Source organism: Leuciscus leuciscus (assembly GCF_965113295.1).
Source record: "Leuciscus leuciscus genome assembly, chromosome: 24".
Taxonomy (NCBI): domain Eukaryota; kingdom Metazoa; phylum Chordata; class Actinopteri; order Cypriniformes; family Leuciscidae; genus Leuciscus; species Leuciscus leuciscus.
Genome location: NC_138723.1, coordinates 5357110 through 5376524, shown reverse-complemented (window position 1 = coordinate 5376524; position 19415 = coordinate 5357110). Strand labels below are relative to the sequence as shown.

Genomic DNA, 19415 nt, shown 5'->3' with positions numbered 1-19415 from the left:
CACTTGTTTTAAGTCAATTGTTCACAAGATATAATAATTAGTTCCTTTGTCTTAGTAAATCATGGCCACGTTGAAATAATTTGTTCTCTTATTTTAGTTATTCGTGACCACGCTTTACTAAAACGAGAGAACGAATTTTTAAATCGTCATATTTTATATCGTAATATATTGTCGTCTGCATGTCATGTGTGGGGCTCCGTACATTTGCTCTGAAATGGGTGATTTTTTTAATTTTCAAACCAAAAAGCCACTGTTTTCACGTAGATTCAAAATAATTAATGCAGATTTACCATGCAAAAACTAAAAGAGATCAAATAAAATAATCACTGTTTTTGTCACTAAAGGAACACCAGGAAGAATCGTATTTATTTTCAGGCATTAAAAGCACTGTGATAGTCACAATATCCACAATGCTCACTTTTTTTTTATAATCAATATATCTCAAAGCCCGATTAAGAATACAGTGTGTTTGGGAGGAACTGCTTATGGAGTTTCGCACCTTGTACGGTTTCTGTCCGTATGAATACGCCTCCCACATCAGGACCCCGAAGCTCCACACGTCACTCTTCGAAGAGAACCTCAGGAAGTTCATGCACTCGGGAGCGTACCATTTCAGCGGCCATTTACCATGACCTTTGGCCTAGAGGAGCAGGGAACAAAGAGTGGTCAGTGTGCTTTAACACTCATTCTGGTGTACGAACGACGAGACTGCAGCTTATGTTAGGGGGGCATTAAAAGCGATGTCGCTCTCAGCTGGTAAAACATGTACTGTACGTGTGGAAACATCCAGAAATAAAAGGTGACATTCTGTACTTTTGCCAATACTTATGAAGGACACTGTGGTTATTATACCTTGTAATAGTTCTCATCTTCTGTCAGGGCTTTAGAGAGTCCGAAGTCGCTGATCTTGGCGTAATGCTGAGTGACTAGAAGCACGTTCCTGGCTGCAAGATCTCTGTGAACAAAGTTGTGCTCTTCCAGATATTTCATTCCCATAGAGACCTGATGGACCAGCTCTGTGATGTTCTTCATAGAGATGTGTCTGAAAACGCAAGGGAAATCCATTTACTTTTAGGCTTCTATGTGAATAATGACACTGCTACTATTGCTTATGACCTGAAGTTCAGTCCTGACTCTATATGGCACATCCCAGACAGCAGCATAGTGTCGGCCCAGATCCGGGCCACATCTGGCACACCTGGATTCCACACGTGTCCCGGATGTAGGCCAGATCTGGGCCGACACTATGTTGCTGTCTGGGATGGCACAGTTTTTCACCTTGTGAACTCCTGATCCAACGGGATGGATGACGAAATTTCGCAGAGCATCTCACACAGTGCGGTCACATGACTTCAGGAGACTTGGAATAAAGTGCACAGTTTGTATGGTGTTTCTATGGGGCATTTTTGAAATGATGCCGTGCTCACTGTGCTCACTCTAAACCGTTGTTGTATTGAAAAGAGTTTTGTGAAGAGTTCTTTAATATAAATAAAATCTTGTGACCATGCTATATTGTGAACATACAGGGGTTGGACAACATAACGTGAACACCCATTATTATAGAGATTAATATCATTTGTGTAGGCTATAGTGAAAAAAACAAACATTGTGATTATCTTTTATCATTTTGTTGTTTATATTGTCTAGTTTGTGCATCCATGCAGTATAAGTTGTTTCCGGCAGACCACATGTGAAACGGGCGACAAGTCAGACGTCCAAAAAGCAACAGTAGTTTTCAGAACAACAGTCTTAATGAATATTACTGTGTCCACAAAGCATGGCAAGACTTCATCAGCAAGAAGAAAAGAGGGCAAAAACCGAACGTGAACGATAGGGACCATCAAACGCTAAGAAGTGACGGCAAACCTCAATATTCACACTGAGGCAAGGCTGTGAACATGTCTTGAACACTGTCTTGAACACCAAACGTTTTTATACATAAAAAAACATAAACGGTAAAAGAAGTTCTAGGTCTAATTGTAGTTATGAAATAATCATAGCTTTTTGCAAATAGGCTTATTATTTTATTTTTTAATATACATTCACTCTTATTTGTATATCTAATATGTCACAGACGCAAAACGTTTCCAGTCTCGTCACATTCAGTTGTGCATTACACGAATCATGTGCTAAACGTTTAGCTTACACTTCACCACTGCTAAAACTAAAGTGTCATGTTGTATATCGCACTCGCCCTCTGTGAACAGTAAGCTTTCTCTTTTATTTGATTGGTCATCTCTATCACTGGCGAGCGCTGTTAGACCGCAGCCTAAAAATTATACTTTTAAGACTTTTGGTCATCCTAACAACAAACAGAGTAATGCATAAGTAACTGCACCCAGAACATCAGCCTCTCATATTTTCTGAAGCTTACTTGTTCTTCTGAAGGAACTTGTGCAGCGGGCCGAGCTCCGCGAGCTCCATGACCAGCATGAGGTTCTCCGCTTCACAGATGCCGATCATGCGGACGATGTAGGGGTTATCCAGCTGCTGCATGACGTTAGCTTCCCGAAGCATCTCATCCTTCACCGCCGCATTATCATCATCGTTCTTCAGGATCTTCACAGCAACAACCTTCTGCGTTCTGAAAGAAACATGCATTCACAGATAGATTGCATTTGCATGAGTTTTACATTTACAGGCCATTACAGGAGATCGCGCTTTTGTTGTAGCGGTTTGCCTAAACACATTAGAGATGCTGCTACTGTACAGGGGTTTACAGGACAACTGAAAACACATCTGTTTTCAATAGCTTTTAATCAGTGACCATTTTATTATATGTGTTGCCTATTTAATACTTTTTTCTCTTCTTTTTTTCTGTGTGACATTGTAAAGCACATTGGTCAACTTGTGTTGTTTTAATTGTGCTTTATACTGTAAATAAAGTTGCTATTGCTATTGCTATGCAGTGCAAATGTGTCTGTAAAGGATTTAATTTATCCAGGGAAAGGAAGATCAGTCACAATTCAGTAAGCAAAGAGAGATTCTGAGCTTTATATCAATGTAATGATAGTTTAGCGTAGGAAAACTCAACACTTGTGGTGCATTCAGAACCTCTTGGGAAGTTTGTGTTTACAAGGTGGGAAATTGTAATGAAGTGATATATAAGTGTAATAAAGTGTAAGTGTAAGTAAGTGTACCTTTTTTTTTTTTTTTTTTTTACAAAACTTAACTTCTACAAAATGAACTCTCTCAGAATTTTCCGTCATTTATGAGACTTTTGTTACTTTTGTGTGCTTTTATTATCAAAGTATCAAAAATGCTGTCAGGGAAAGAGTTAAGAACAAGGACTGGCATCAGGTTTTGTTTTTTTCATTTATTAATGAAGCCACTGTAAACTAAATTGCTATATATTCTCTCATACTTTGTTTTGTTTTGGCGACTTTGCTAGGTTTATTGTAAATGGAAAAAGAGTTAATTTCAACACATTTACCATCGTCAGCTACATCGTCATTTTTCACTGAAATGCCCCCAAACTCAGGGCTTAAAGAAACTTTTCCCACCCGTAAAATGATCTTTCAGTTAAATTACAAATTGGTGTTGATCTTTATTGATCTTCAAGGGGAACATTTGAATGTTGATGGTACAATTTAGTTTTTACGCATTTTGTGCTGTTGATGAATAGCAATACATGACGAAGCACACTTGTACTACCAAACTGTGTCTCCCATTATGCTTTGTGTCAAGAAATTACATTCAGTAGTGGCCAAAAGTGACGTCCAGAGGGGGTATTAGAAGTTCGATCAAAACCCTACAAGTTAAACCATCAAAATATGAGGAAAATATTTTATATATCTTTTTAAAATATTTTAAATATGAGGGAAGAACAAAACACTTGGTTAAGGTTTTTACCTGACAAAATTATTCGGCAAAAAAGGCAAACTACCACTACAGTTTTTATTCCTATACCAAAAAATGCATTAAAAAAAACAAAAAAGCTCACAGGAAAAGGCATACATTGACTTCAACATAATCAGTTATTAATATTTAGTTAGTTAGTGCTTATTTTCTTTGTATGGCAGCCTGACAAAACTGATGTCCGCAAAGTTTGGCATCTTTCATTGCGTTATTATCACAAATAAAACAACTCACTCCAAGCACATACAAAATCTTTAACACATTTGTTTATGATATTTGAATAAGTGGTGTAGATGTCAATTTTCCTAGGATATCACTTTTGGCCACAACTGTAGATAAAGCATGTCTTTGACAAGAAGAGAGATGTCAAGTATACGTTTCATTTCTGACCAAAATCACTTCTAAATTCTAAAGTTTACAAAAAATAGAGGCTAAACTTATCTACAAAACAACGTTTAAATGGAGACTGAATAAATTGCAGAAGTTTTAAAATACAATTTCCAGAATGTTTGAGAAATATCAATAAAACACTACCTATAGCAACTATAATAAACATAAACGGCAACTTTAGTTGCATGTTATTGACGCAGTTGCTAATCCAGTAGTGTACTGTTTGTTTTTTGAGTAAGTAAAAAGAAAATTTAGGTTTTCAGAATACAATACCAATACATCATTCTTTTGGATACAATTTTTAAAAGCAAGAAAAAGAACTTATAAGATCTAAGATAAAAGTTTGTTTGATTGACTGTGAATTTTTGGGCACCGGATTTGATCCTTAAAATACTAATTTAAACAATCCACATGAGATTTGAATGAGTTTTCTGTATGAATTTGGTTGACTAACTTTTTCATCTGGTAGACCCCTCTTAGGACAGTGCCAAAGTTTCCTGATCCCAGCTCTCCATCTTCCAGAGTCAGGTCGCTCCGGTTCACCGTAGTCGATCGCAGCTCTTCAGGATCTGCATAGGGACTTTCATACACCTGTGTGTCCATTGGCATAGCCTCTATAAACACACAAGAGCACAGAGTTTAGGATTACAAGAACTACATCGGGCTCGGGTTAACACTACCAGTCCAAAGTTTCAACACACCTGATCATTCTTGATTATTACAACTATGAAAATCAAACAAATGGAAGTATAACTACAGCTCAGCTGCATTTAATAGTAAAATAGTGAGCCAGACATATCTTTTCCTTCACCATCTACTTTACTTACATCCATTAAGAAATCCATATATAGGCACAATTTATATTTGTCAATCCAAAAGCCTTTAGATCAGCTTTTTTTTAAAGACTCAGGTGTGCAACCTTTGACTGGAAGTGTAAGTGTTGAAGCAAAACTAAGTAAACTAACCTGTGCCGAAGATATTAGGATTCGGAAGTTCACCCCTTGATCTAATGTTATAGGGATTTTCAAGGTGGTGACCCTACAAGCACACAACACAATTACAATTACGAAAATACACTAATCCACACAGAAAAAGCGGATAGGACACAGGCATGTTATCTGAAACGCCTGCATGCATCAATGGGAAAGAAGGACAGGTTCAAACCAAACTTTCCTGTGTTCTTCATGGCACCTTAAATCAGAATTAAATGCATAATTACATTTACTGAGATGTTTCAATGGAACAGTAAGTGAATGGCAGTTCTTCAGCATTATACATGATGTGGTCAGTGTCCATGAAGAAGAGGAGAACCTTCTTCCAAAAGGTCAAAAAGCCAACACAAGAAAAGAGATCTCTTGCAGATAGGATTGATAATTATGTGATTTATATCATTAAAAAGGAGTGATAGAAAAGGAGAATGGAAATATGGATGTATGATTAGGGGAATTCAACTGTTAGAAGCTAGAAAAGCATCTAGACAATATCAACACAAATGATTGCCATCTCTTCCAAAAAAAATCATTGCCTTTGTTCCAAACACTGAGCAACTTGTGAGTCATATAATAAATAACACTGCTTATACACTATTGTCCATTGACTAATATCAGTGGACAATTGAAGGTGTCTCAAAAGGGAGATCAATTATGCGACCTCCCTTTCTAGACCAGTATTTGAGCCAGATGTGCTATGATGTACATTATCAAATGTATAGTTCAGAATCTAATTTCTCATTGGATGAGCCGCTCTGGACAAGCCGTTGTGAAGATGTGACTGAAGGCAACGTCTGTGACCACACTTTATATATTGATGTGCCAAATTGCTATGTTGCTTCCAAGACTGCAACATAATGTCGGCCCAGATCCGGCCCACATCTGTGCCGTGTGGAATCCACGTGTACCGGATCTGGGCGGGATCTGGGCCGACACTATGTTGCAGTCTGGGCTGGCTGCTGTAACCAGTTGCTATTCGGATTAAAGTAGTTAATATGAAAAATGCAAAGGTCAATAACAATGTAAAGGTCTTAGTTGTCACTTTTAATCAATTGAATGCATCCTTGTTGAATAAAAGTAATAATAATAATTTTGAATAAATAAAATAAACGTACTGACCCCAATACTGTAACCAACCTTGTCAATGGAGCTTAGAATGTAAATACATTTTCTATTTTTGTTTTATTGTTGAAGAAGAATGGTAAAACATCTTAAACAAGTCTAGCTGGTCGACTAAACCCCACTAAAATCAGCCAAGACCAGCAAACCAGAGTAAATGTTGTATATAATATAAACTATTATTAATATTAAAGTATTATAAACACTTTTAACTACAGAAAAGTAAAAGGGAATACAATGTGCCCTGATTTATCCACCTTATTTTGCATCAAAGAAATACGAATGTACAACTCTTCCGATTCATTAGCTGCAATAAATAACCAGAGGAATAACAAAGTGCAGTAAACGGAATAACTATTTGCGCTCCAAACCAGCGTGTTTATGATTTTGATATTGAATTGAAATATCATACCAAATAAAAGTTTACAACATTAAGCAGCATAATTCTGGATTTCTAAAAAATATCTGGGAGCAAATGAGACCGGAAGCCTTGCACATTCAAGCTAGATATGGACACATCCATCGTCTTGCGTTAAAAATAAGGTGGACAGGCAATCAAGAAGAAATGATGTGTAAAATGGACTGAACAAAAACTGTGTAAAAGGCAACTATTCTTTTAACTGAACGGAGAGTAAACTATCATAAACGTATCCATATTTATACGGATGAAAACAGTGAATGTGAGTTAATGCTGGTGATTGGATGTGATGTACAGGGCAGTGAATGGAGGAAGAGATCAGAGAGGGTGTAAGGCGTCCCACAGGCAAAGTTAGAAGCAAAAACCACACGCAAGCAGACGGGTGTCCTACCACTGCCAGTGGGGGATAAGGAGGACGAGAGGGGGGTGTTAGTGCACCTTTTTTTGGCCAGGTTTGGGGAAGGAGTATGATTTGATTCTGGAGAGAATTCCACCTGTGGCACCTTGCTAGAAACCACAATTTTAAAGAGCATAAGGTTATTTTATCCTACACTATTTGATGCTTATATTTAATGCTTAACATCTATGAGCCATTAGTCTTGTGTTATACATTACAACAACAAAGCTAAACGCACACAAAATGAGTTTCTTCAATAAATAATTCACTCTGCAAATTCACCAATTCAAATGTACATTCACATTTCCAGTGGCCATTGTGTTAAATGGACTGGTACAGTCTAGGTCAGTGGTTCTCAGCAGGCTTTGCTTCAGGACCTAGATTTTACACTTTTACAAGTGGTGTCCCAACGCAGGGTCAGAATTGTTTATTGTTTTGAAGTAGATAAAAATGTCCGTATGAAATTTTGAAATGTATTACATAAACTGTCAAAACCCAAATTAATTAACATGCCATAAGCTGAATGAATAAGAAAAATGACCATTTACCATGGCTTCTAATTGCCTCTTGAACTTCAGTGGTGTCATGCTCTTGGCAGCCAATAATTTAGAAAAAATAAAACATATTTTTGTCAGAACATATCATGTTTATCCCTAAATCACTCATCATCTGCATATTTTTTTGTACCTTGCTTAGGTTTTTGAGGATCTTTGAGATGTTTTGCTATCTCAAGTCAGATTACACGGAGCCACCATAAGGACACACGATGGGGAAAAATGTCTACGCTTTTGCGTTCCCTCGCAAAAGTTTTGCGTTCCTCAAAGAAACGTTGTAGTTGCTTTTAAAACGTTTTTCTTAGGGAACACAAAACATTTGCAAACAAACGCAATATTTCTCAGAGTAAAGGTTTTTCAAGCGAACGTGCGAGCAAACACAGTCTTTCTGGGATGAACGCAACACTTTTGTGAGCGAACGCAATGTTTTCCTGGATTAATGCAAAACTTTCTTGTGAACAAACGCAATCTTTCTTGGATGAAAGCGAAACTTTTGCAAACAAATGCAAAGTTTTCTCTGCACAACTTTTGTGAGAAAGCATTTAAATATATTTCATTGTGCATTATTGCATTGTCTTTCCCTATTGTCCGTGGCACCATTTTTGGGACACGACCCAAATTAACTAAATTAATAACTTTTTTACAACAAAAATGAACCATCACTGAACTTACTCAAGCTGGACTATGATGCTATTTTCTTCTAGAAACAAACTTTGTTGCATTATTTTCCTGTTATCTCTGTAAAGCTGCTTTGAAACAATCTATATTGTAAAAAGCACTATAGAAATAAAGGTGACTTGACTTGACCATTTGAGAACCACTTCTCTATGCTTTATCACACTAGCAATAACATTGTTTTAAATGAATGAGCAGAAAAAAAGTTTCATTTCCTTAATTATTTGTGTGTGAAACAATGAACAATTGTTTTTGGATATTTAAAACAGTACAATAGCCCTCAGAGTGGTTCATACTGTACACATGTCAGTGCATTTTAATGTCAAAGCATGTTCACGTAAACTGGTATTATAACACATTCTCACCCGTGTGTTTGTTGTAGTTGTGAAAGTACTCACCGCTGAATTATTTGCTGGTCTCGGGCAGGTCTCGGTTAGCACTCGGAGCAGGCCGTCAGGCTTGTACGAATAGTGTTCTACCAGCTATAATACATTGCACATCGATGTCAAATTCTGGGCATCATCACAGTCTCATTGTTTCAGTACATTGTTTTTGACAAATGATGGATAAACTATCATCTATCTAACGCCAAGTGTACCTTCCTTTCATTTTTTGCTTCTTCACATGCTCTCGATCAGCACACACTTGAAACGCTACACAGTAACGCAGTGTTGTGACGCATCACCAATATCAAGCAATTTCTATATATATTAAAAAACATTTTTAATGCACACCCACCTCATACGAACCATGCACCGCTCTTCTAATCACAAAGTGATAGATGTTTGTCAAGGCTAGTTAATGGCCTGTCTGTAGCTTAACCTTTGCTAAAGCTTTGATGCAGTGCATCATGCACAGCCACGCAACTATTCACCCCCAACCAGGAAATCTAAATATAACACGTCATTTGCCCTGTTGGTCACCATATTCAAGACAATTGTCTACCTCTACAAGACTAGGTTACACTTTATTCTGATGGTCCACTTTAGACATTCTACTGACTATAAGTAACTTTGCAACTACATGTCAACTTATTCTACTAACGCGCCTAACCTGACAGTCTACTATTACTCTAATGAGAGTTGACATGTTAGAAAACGTTACTTATGTACTTATGTTTACTTGTAACTTTTCAACTACATGTCAACTAACTCGCATTAGAGTATTAGTAGACTGTCTGCTTAATATCTGCCAATACTTTATTGTGATGATCCTCAACAGACACTCTACTGACTGTAAGTAACTACATGTAAACTTAATCTACTAAACCTAACTGTCTACTAATACTCTAATGAGAGTTAGTTGACATGTAGTTGTACTAAGTTACTTATACACTGAACAAAATTATAAACGCAACACTTTTGTTTTTGCCCCCATTTTTCATGAACTGAACTCAAAGATTTAAAGACTTTTTCTATGTACACAAAAGGCCTATTTCTCTCAGATATTGTTCACAAATGTGTCTAAATCTGTGTTAGTGAGCACTTCTCCTTTGCCGAAATAATCCATCCACCTCACAGGTGTGGCATATCAAGATGCTGATTAGACGGCATGATTATTGCACAGGTGTGCCTTAGGCTGGCCACAATAAAAGGCCACTCTAAAATGTGCAGTTTTACTGTATTGGGGGGGGGTCCGAAAACCAGTGAGTTGATCAGGTTGTTGACTGTGGCCTGTGGAATGTTGGTCCACTCCTCTTCAATGGCTGTGTGAGGTTGCTGGATATTGGCAGGACCTGGAACACGCTGTCGTATACGCCGATCCAGAGCATCCCAAACATGCTCAATGGGTGACATGTCCGGTGAATATGCTGGCCATGCAAGAACTGGGATGTTTTCAGCTTCCAGGAATTGTGTACAGATCCTTGCAACATGAGGCAGTGCATTAGATCTTTGTCTAAGTCTTAGATCTTTGAGTTCAGCTCATGAAAAATAGGGGCAAAACAAAAGTGTTGCGTTTATAATTTTGTTCAGTGTAGTTAGTACAATGTCTAAAGTGGACCATCAAAATAAAGTGTAACCAAAGATGGTTTTATGACAGATGGTGATAGCATATGCAATAGACAAGCCTGAATATAAATAAATGACTTTTTTTGCTAATTATCCGAGATGATTATTTTCTACACATACTGTACAGACTTCACACGCTCTGAAGTCATAAGCAGGTTTGACGTGTCTCTTGACAGGTTTTATTTACCTGCCAAAGTGTGTCGAACTTCTTCCCATCAGGAATGGAGAGTTTGCCAGCCCTGTCCTTATCAATGCGATAGTGCATGACTTGGTTATTATGTAGGAGACACAGAGCATAGGACACGTTTCTGCCATCGTTTTCTCTCTGTCTAATTCTGTCAGGAGGAGAGAAAATGATACAGCATATGTTAAGCAGAAGACAGCTCTTGCAGTAGGACCTCTGCTTATACACAGATCAACACTAGATGGAGCTGTAGATGCTTTTTTAAAACACAGATTCGCTATTCAGATTCAGCATGCAGTTGATGTAGTTAAACTAATAAATGTTTAATCAAAGTGGAAATATAGAAATAAACAATAAATCATTTTCATTCTTTTTTTAGCTTTAGAAAAAACGAGAAAGTTGAGAGTTAATGACAAAGTCCTCACGATGATAAAACCGTATTTGTTTTGTAAATAAATTATTTTTTCCATGTTTCTGTAGACTGCATTGCACACACACACACACACACACACACACACACACACACACACACACACACACACACGCATGTTTTAAGATGGTAGCCAGTGATCTATTTAAAGCAGGTGGAGTACACTGCCTCTCTACCCCCACCCAGCCCTGCTCTTGTTTTCCGCCTCCACACACACACACACACACACACACACACACACACACACACACACACACACACACACACACACACACACACACACACACACACACAGTGTGTTCTTCGGTCACTTCAGGAAGTCCTCTCGAACAGTGTCACAGCGGAAACCACACACTGCCTCTTCTCTGCCTCGCTTCTTTCACTTTAGAGCAGTGGTGCTACAGTCCAAACCCGGGCTTAGTTCATACAGCCACACATACAGTCATCAGTTTAATTTATATCTAAGTTATTTCTTTCCAATAGTTTTGGGATTTCAATTGTAAGGTTTGCGACTTACTCAAAGTGTTTTATAAAATCTTAATCATGATACTAAAGAAATAATTCTTTAGAAATAATAAAATCCTGCTGACACTAAAGTTTTGAACTGTAGAGTAGATCTAGATTATAGCCTATAGTGAATATGTATTCTGGGTGATTCTTAGAAGATGTGATGAAATCCAAGATCATTTCTCATTTTTCTTGATCTTGGATAAGTCATGTGAATAGGACTTACAGGAATTTTCCGTTGACGTGTGAGCTCCTGCGCAGGCGTAGCTCCGAGTCCTCGCGGTCGATCTTGCCATGGAACCAGGGCATCTTCTCATGCGCTGTTGTGGAGATGAGCTTCTCCAGCTGAGGTCTCTGGCTGATGATGGCCTGCTCCAGAGCCGAACCCTGACACACAACACAACTAACTAACTGCTTCTTTTATATCACATAATGTGCATTTACGCTTGCTTTTTAAAGGGGTCATCGAATGCTAAATTCACTTTTATATGGTGTTTACATACAAATGTGTCTTTGCAGTGTGTGGACACAACCACCATACAATAAAAAAAATCCATACAAATGTGTCTTTGCAGTGTGTGGACACAACCACCATACAATAAAAAAAATCCATTCACTCTTTTTTTTTTTTTTTTTTTTTAAAGCCTAAACACTCAATAATCAAGCCGTTTGGATTTTCTGAGCAATATGATGTCATATTGCTCATGCTCCGCCCACGACCACTGACGGACTGTCCCGTATTAGCATATTTACACCCCTCGACCACTGACAGACTGTCCCGTATTAGCATTTTCCTCCCTCAGCCATTTGTATACTTTCTGCCGACAGCACTTGTGTCTTGTGTGGACACGCCCCACGGAAGAGAGGGGTGGGGTGAGCAGTTGCTCATTATCATTTAAAGAGACATGCACCGAAACAGGTCGTTTTTGAGGAGGTAAAAGGGTGTTGTTTTACACAACCATTGAGGAATTTTAACCAAAGTATCTTTCAAAATGTACACGAAGACCCCAAAGAATCATATCAACTTGTGGAAAATGGGCATCCGATGACTCCCTTAATGCAGCGCAGAGGCGACTAAATGTTTTCACAACTGCTGCAAATGCTCTGTAATCTACACACACATAAACGAGCTCTTGAAGCCCCGCCCCCTGTGCCAGGAGCAGCAGCTCATTTGCATTTAAAGGGACACACACGAAACGACGCGTTTTTGCTCACCCTAAAAAAGGGACAGTTTTAACATGCTGTAAAAAATTATCTGTGGGGTATTTTGAGCTAAAACTTCACATACACACTCTGGGGACAACAGAGACTTATTTTACATCTTGTGAAAAGTGTCTTTATAACACCTCTTTAATGAAAACGGATATAGCTCTAAAAACCGTAGTTCACACAACAACTATAACGATAACGGCACGGTGAAACGATATTGTCGCTGGAATCACTTTCAGAACGTTTTCGCCCCAGCTGATGAACAATAAAAACGTTGACAGCCAATCAGAATCCATCCTGCTGTAAAGAGCTCGACCATTTAAAGTGACAGACAACAAAACTAGAGAACTCGCTTAGACAAAGATCTAAACAAGATATCGTCCGCTGGTGTGGATGATAATATAGTTATCGTTATGTGGTTATACTTTAAACTAACACCAACCTGTAAATTCCAAGTTTGTTTGACATACTGGCGGATGAGCTGCTCTTTGAGGTCTTCAAAGGGACCCACTTTAGGCTCAGTGCCCCGTGGCCGGTTAAAGGGCCTCTTCAGCAGGCACACCAGCCCGTCAGACTCCTGCGAGTGGTAGTCGATCACATCTATCGGGGTTCTGTGTGACTTGCCCCCTGCGATGGCGTACATGTCGTTGAGCTCCCTCTCGATGGTGTAGTGGTAGAGCTGGCGGCCGTAGGACACGGAGAGCGCGTACCCGCCGAGGAAGCTGCGGCTCTGGCGGAGCAGGTACAGCCCGTCGCCCGCGCCGCCCTGACGCAGGTACTCCTCCGCCTCCTCGCGCGTGATGTTGCCGAAGAAGTACGGCAGCATCTGCACCTTGTCCACCATGACTGCGAAAAGCCTAGAGGATCGCTAATGACCTGCGAAAGGACAATGTGGAGATCATTTCTATCATAAATTAGTGAAAAATCATTGAGGCTTCAATCACACACATCACACGTATACTGTAGGCCTACACATTTAAATAGGCTACAATCTAGAGATGAAACCCTGTGACAATAATGCCAACCTTATGGATGCCATTTAATGAATTCGCTTAAAAAAATACTGTTGAAAAGAAAATATTGTTGGCTACACTCAATGTAAAAAAATTGGCTACACTTTTGTTGCCTAAAAATGCTGGGTTGTTTTAACACAATTTTGGGTCAAATATGGACAAACTCAAACGTTGGGTTAAAAATGTAATAAAAAAATTTGACCCAACGTTTGGGTTTGTCCATATTTGACCCAAAGTTGGGTTAAAACAACCCAGATTGTATGTGGACAATAAAACATTACAGACTAAATGTTGTGCCTAACAACTGCAATTAAAAGAATCAAAACTAAAATACTGCTCCAATGTTCATTTACATTATACATGTGTGTATATATGTGTATGTTATATATGTTATATATGTGATATATACATGTGACCCTGCCCTGGACCACAAAACCAGTCACATTACATTTTCTGAAATTGAGATTTATACATAACCTGAAAGCTGAATAAATAAGCTTTCCATTGATGTATGGTTTGTTAGGATATGACAATATTTGGCCGAGATACAACTATTTGAAAATCGAAATCTGAGGGTGCAAAAACTAATGGAAACATTGAGAAAATCTCCTTTAAAGTCCATTTATGTTGGCGATTGTGCTGCATTCACTCACACAAATAAAAGTTTTATATATTTACGGTAGGAAATTTACAAAATATCTTCATGGAACATGATCTTTACTTAAAATCCAAATGATTTTTGCCATAAAAGAAAAATCTATAATTCTGACCCATTCTATGTATTGTTGGCTATTGCCACAAATATACCCGTGCGACTGTGACTGGTTTTGTGATCCAGGGTCACATATATATAATTATATATTTAAGTACTGAGTAATATTAAGCAACTACATGTACTCACTATAGGGTTAGGGTAGGATTAGGATTTGGTTGAGGGTTAGTTGCATGTAATTATGCATAATTTACTGTTATTACTATGGTAAGTACATGTAACATATGTAACAAGGACAATAAAATAAAATATTATGTTACTCATATTTTTTGAGAAAAATCAGTGAGGCTTCAATCACACACCCACGAGTACTGTGCACATTTAAGAGATTTAACCCTGTGACGATAATGCCAACCTTATACAAGATGCCATTTAATCATTTCACTTCATAAAATTATGTTTTAAAGAATATTAATATTGAAATATGTAGGCTGTTATGTACTGTAGGCATACGACATTACAAACTGAATGTTGTGCCTTACAACTGCAATTAGCCATTAGCGTAATACATTTTTAAAGAAATAAAATATTGGACCAATGCGGGAATCATTCTTTTAGCGATTTACTTTACTTTATTACACACTTGTCCCTTTGATGCATTCTGCTGACTCACACTCTCTCACACTGTTTACTAATTTTGTGTGTTCTTTAATTCTGTCATCTTTAACACTGTTATCTTTACTGTTTCATTTTAATCTGTTTCTCATCATTTTGTGATATGATCACTTAATGTATTGTAAATGTAGAGCTATCAAATCAATATGAATTTTGTTTATTTCCTTGTTTATTTATGTATTTACACTACAAGTAAATGAATTGGCAAAACATTTCCAGGTGGAAAAACTTGAGAAAACTCAACTAAATATGAGTAAACTAAACTTATATAACCTTTGTTTCAAGTCACAAATAGTCAAGACAATGGATTACTTCAAGTAAATTTTTTTGAAAACGCATAAGCTTGAGTTCAAAATTCAAAACTTGTCACGACAATTAGAGTTAAAGAGAAGAACAAAACTCAAATGACTTAATGGGGCTATCAGTTATTAATGTTTCCCACATTTTCTACAATAGTAAACTATGAAATAACACAAAAATGGAAGAGTGAGAATCATTTAATGATGAAAACAATTAAACGGATCATTATAGTCTGTCAAACAGGAGTTTATTATCAATGGTTGTTTCACCTTCACCACCATGTCCAAATCATTAAAAATATATATTTTTAAATTTATACGTAGCCACATTTTAAATATATATATATATAAAATGAATTTAAAGTATTTAAGATTAAAAAGGTTTTGAGAGTCTTTCCAAACCTTTGACTGGCAGTGTATTTTATTTAATTTCCCCCCTTTTTGTAGCAAAAATTTTCTTACAAAGTAAATGACACAAAGTATGTGTGTGTGTGTGTGTAAATGTATGCAAATTTGAAACTCTAACTTGTGTAAGAAGTTAAAAGATGAACGACATGCGCCTCTGAGAAACTAGTTCACGCAGAAAGAGGAAGCGGTCAAGTCTTTTGCAATAACATTTAGACTCTACTATAACTTAAGCCCATTCCCATCATGGTTGCTTAAAGATGACTACTACTGCAACAAGGCAAGGTCGCACTATTAAACACTTTACATGGAAATCACAGATCTCATGCTTCAAGAGACAAATTCCCAAATGCTCATATGTGGTATACCACGAAGGAAAAACACGTAGAAAATAGTGTGGGATCATAATCATTATAAATAAAAAGTAATCATGCTAACTCATAACTAACAATTTATCTCAGCAATATAACCCCAGTTCAGTCTCTCTTTAGACTTCTGTTATATGGTCAAAGCGAGCCAGATTACAGTCTGATCAAATGGCCTGACTAAAAAAATGAATGACTGAAATACAGTACGCTGTATCAGCTTTACATTATGCTACATTTATATGCATCATGCTTCATTTGTTTTTCTTTTAATTTTCCCATTATAATGCAAAATTAATGTGCCTGAAGTACAAAATGAAGCAAACAGAAAATACATCCTCTAGCCCTTTTACTAACTAAAAAGCAACCTCAAACACAAGCACTAATGCAAAACCTCAGGGTCTCGTGTTAATGCATGAAAGAGAAGCGAGTCGAGAAGAGCATCAAATTCAACCACAAAAGATTCCATAAAGAAGAAGACATGGTCAGGTTATTGCAACCAAACAGCAAAATGTAAAGTTTGTAATGGAATTTTTTTTCTCCAGCTTTCTGAGAAAAAGCAGAAATCCATAAAAGCAGTAATAAAGCATTAATAGCCACTGGTCAGATGTGTGTTTAAATGATGTAATTTGGGGATTTTATAGTTCTACAGAAAATGTTATAATAAGGTGTATTATAATGGCAAAATTATATTATAATATTTTTGTGTCCTATATTAAGATTTTATAATTGTTTTGCTTTTTGTTCTATAGAAGAGCTGTGGACTATAATATATATATGAAAGGATTTCTGACATTTTTAAAAGCCGTTTTAAATTACACAATTCTTTCATCATAAATTATAATATATAATATAATGCCAATTTGGTAACATTATAAGTGAAGTGTTAAAAAATCTGCGTTTATTAGTATTTGTTATAAGTTTGTCATCAAAACCCTATAAATTTCTAATTATTTCCAGGTTAGAAATATCTTTTAAATAGCAACATTTACATTGTATAGTCTCCCATTTAGACGTTTGTTTTTGTCAACAACAATAAATTATTGCTGAACTTTTAACACATGCATAAAATAAGTTTGTAACTTAATAAATCATTAAAGACAAATAATTGCCTTCTTTAAGAGATTTGAGTCCACAATTAGAGAAACATCTGATATCTCTGAACAGCTTTGCTTTTAAATTTACTTCAAAGTAATAATGACAGATCAGTTATTGCCACAACAAAGTGCTGTCGCAAATATTACACAGATCATTTAAAACGTTTCTTTTCCCTTTTATTTTCACTGTACCATAAATAAATGAAGATATTAGAAAATTATAATATTTATGTATATGATGAGCATTTACAATTGTATAATATAACATGGCATATGAAATATTCAAAGAGAAATCATGTGAAACTGTAATGAAAAGTATTTCAGTTTTTTTTTTTGTCTCACATCAATAATTTAGGCCACTTAATTCACTTCGCCTTATGAATTTGTTCAATTTAACATCATACTTGATCACACAATCTGACGTATACGTAAAACATGTAGAGAATTAGACAATATTCTTACCGTACAAAGTGTGTTGAACTCCCCTCACTTTGGACAAGGACTACATAGCATGTTCAAATTGCTCTAACTGAACAGGATGTGGTATGACCAAAAACTCAGTGGATAGTTCAAAAGAAGCTGTCGATTCGGGAGCACTTACTTCTGTGAGAAACTGTGAGCGTACACTGATGTGTGCATTGCTTTTTCAACTTTGTGTTGCTGTTATTGAACTGACACAAACCTTTTTACTTCAGTAAGTAAATGGAACTATTTGTAGACTTCCTCATTTTAAGAAACTTCTGCCTACTTCCTTTGCTATTTTTTTTGTCCTATCTTTAACTTCCCCCTCTCTCTCAGAATGAAAACACATAATAGCAGATATTTAGTCCATGAGCCTTGCTCAATTTTTTAATTTCCTATAGTTTGCATTGAACAAACATCTCATTGTACAGTTTGTAAAATTCCAGATATATTACAGTCCTGTTCCCCATGTACATACTTATTATACTAATTACAATAATTGTGTAATAACTAGGTACTAACTCTGAGCCTAACCTCCATGTAGTTATTAGCCAGTACTGTAAGGGCATGTACTGTAAAATAAAGTCAAAATCAAATCACATGGTTTGTATGCTCCCAATTTAGGTAATGTATTTACATTTAAATCAATAATTTGATTGTGAACAAACATGTTTCTACATTGTACTTGTGTATTCATCAGAATAGACCAACTTCTAATATGTACACCTCCATTGAGTTAATACTATAATATGATAACAACTAAGCAATGCTTTGCTTAACAATTAATAATGATGAAATGGTAGCACTTTATTTTACAGGCATATTCCCCATGTACTTTTTATAGTAGTTGCAATAATTATGTAATAACTAACCCTGTCCCTAACCTTATTACCCAGTATTTTCAGTGCATGCACTGAAAAATAAAATGCAAGCAATGAAATACATACTGTAACTGATGGAAAATGCAAGCCACAAACTATTAAAACCTGTACAATATAGCATGAAGCATGAAGCGTATGAATCTGCCACAGTGCTGTAAGAGCAGATGTGTTATGCGGTTCATTGAGCTGAACCCAGCTGTGATGACAACTGTACAAATTTATATAGCCTCCTTTGTTTACTTTAGTTCTGAGTGTTCTGAGTTACACCTGTCCGTGATTATATACAACTGAGATCATCTTAATAAACATAATAAATGCTAAAATCACACACCTTATGTTGCAAATGCCGACACAGAGGACTGTTTGATTCCAGCAACAGAGAGAAATGCCACACAGCTTCAAGAACAACCATCTGAGAATTTCGCAACTGACTGACATTTAAACCCTGAGTCGCATTTTAAGCTTCAGAATTGCATTTTAAAGCAAGGCTTGAGGCTCTGCGCTCTCGGAGGGAAATCATTTCTTCAAAACTCACTGCATTGTATTTAAATATGTTTCAGGCACAGCTTATCATGACTGTGGGGGACCCTGCAAATGGTGGCCGCCGTTGATTTGGGATTCTGGATCAAAATATATTCCTCCTTTTCTTTCGCATGCAGTTCTCTTGTGCCTGAAGTGTATTTTTAGAGAATGCGGTGAGTTTTGAAGAAATCAAACTTGTTTTGTGAAGTTTCATCTGTTCTCAGCAGAGGGCGGCACAATGCCGA

The 19415-nt window shown here is 36.8% G+C and overlaps 1 protein-coding gene and 1 long non-coding RNA gene across 5 annotated transcripts in view; both read right to left on the bottom strand.

Annotated features, from left to right (window-relative positions):
• The window catches only part of syk (spleen tyrosine kinase), a 24558-nt gene extending 6550 nt beyond the window's left edge, over window positions 1-18008 (bottom strand). The window contains exons 1-12 of one of the 4 annotated variants that reach the window (XM_082156851.1): window positions 17768-18008; window positions 13182-13615; window positions 11757-11917; window positions 10597-10744; window positions 8799-8882; window positions 7720-7761; window positions 7213-7281; window positions 5214-5286; window positions 4703-4862; window positions 2375-2584; window positions 853-1042; window positions 500-640 (exon numbers count right to left, since the gene is read on the bottom strand). In XM_082156851.1, the coding sequence (XP_082012977.1) occupies window positions 500-640; window positions 853-1042; window positions 2375-2584; window positions 4703-4862; window positions 5214-5286; window positions 7213-7281; window positions 7720-7761; window positions 8799-8882; window positions 10597-10744; window positions 11757-11917; window positions 13182-13583 (1680 nt within the window). In that variant the 5' untranslated portion in view covers window positions 13584-13615; window positions 17768-18008. The remainder of the gene's footprint in view (window positions 1-499; window positions 641-852; window positions 1043-2374; window positions 2585-4702; window positions 4863-5213; window positions 5287-7212; window positions 7282-7719; window positions 7762-8798; window positions 8883-10596; window positions 10745-11756; window positions 11918-13181; window positions 13616-17767) is intronic. The other 3 variants (XM_082156852.1, XM_082156853.1, XM_082156854.1) reach the window with 3 other exon arrangements.
• On the bottom strand, window positions 11083-11750 carry LOC309488618. Its single transcript, XR_014202210.1, has 2 exons — window positions 11293-11750; window positions 11083-11228 (listed from the first exon to the last, which is right to left on the bottom strand). It is a non-coding gene; the product is annotated as an uncharacterized lncRNA (long non-coding RNA).
• Window positions 18009-19415: the final 1407 nt, after the last annotated feature.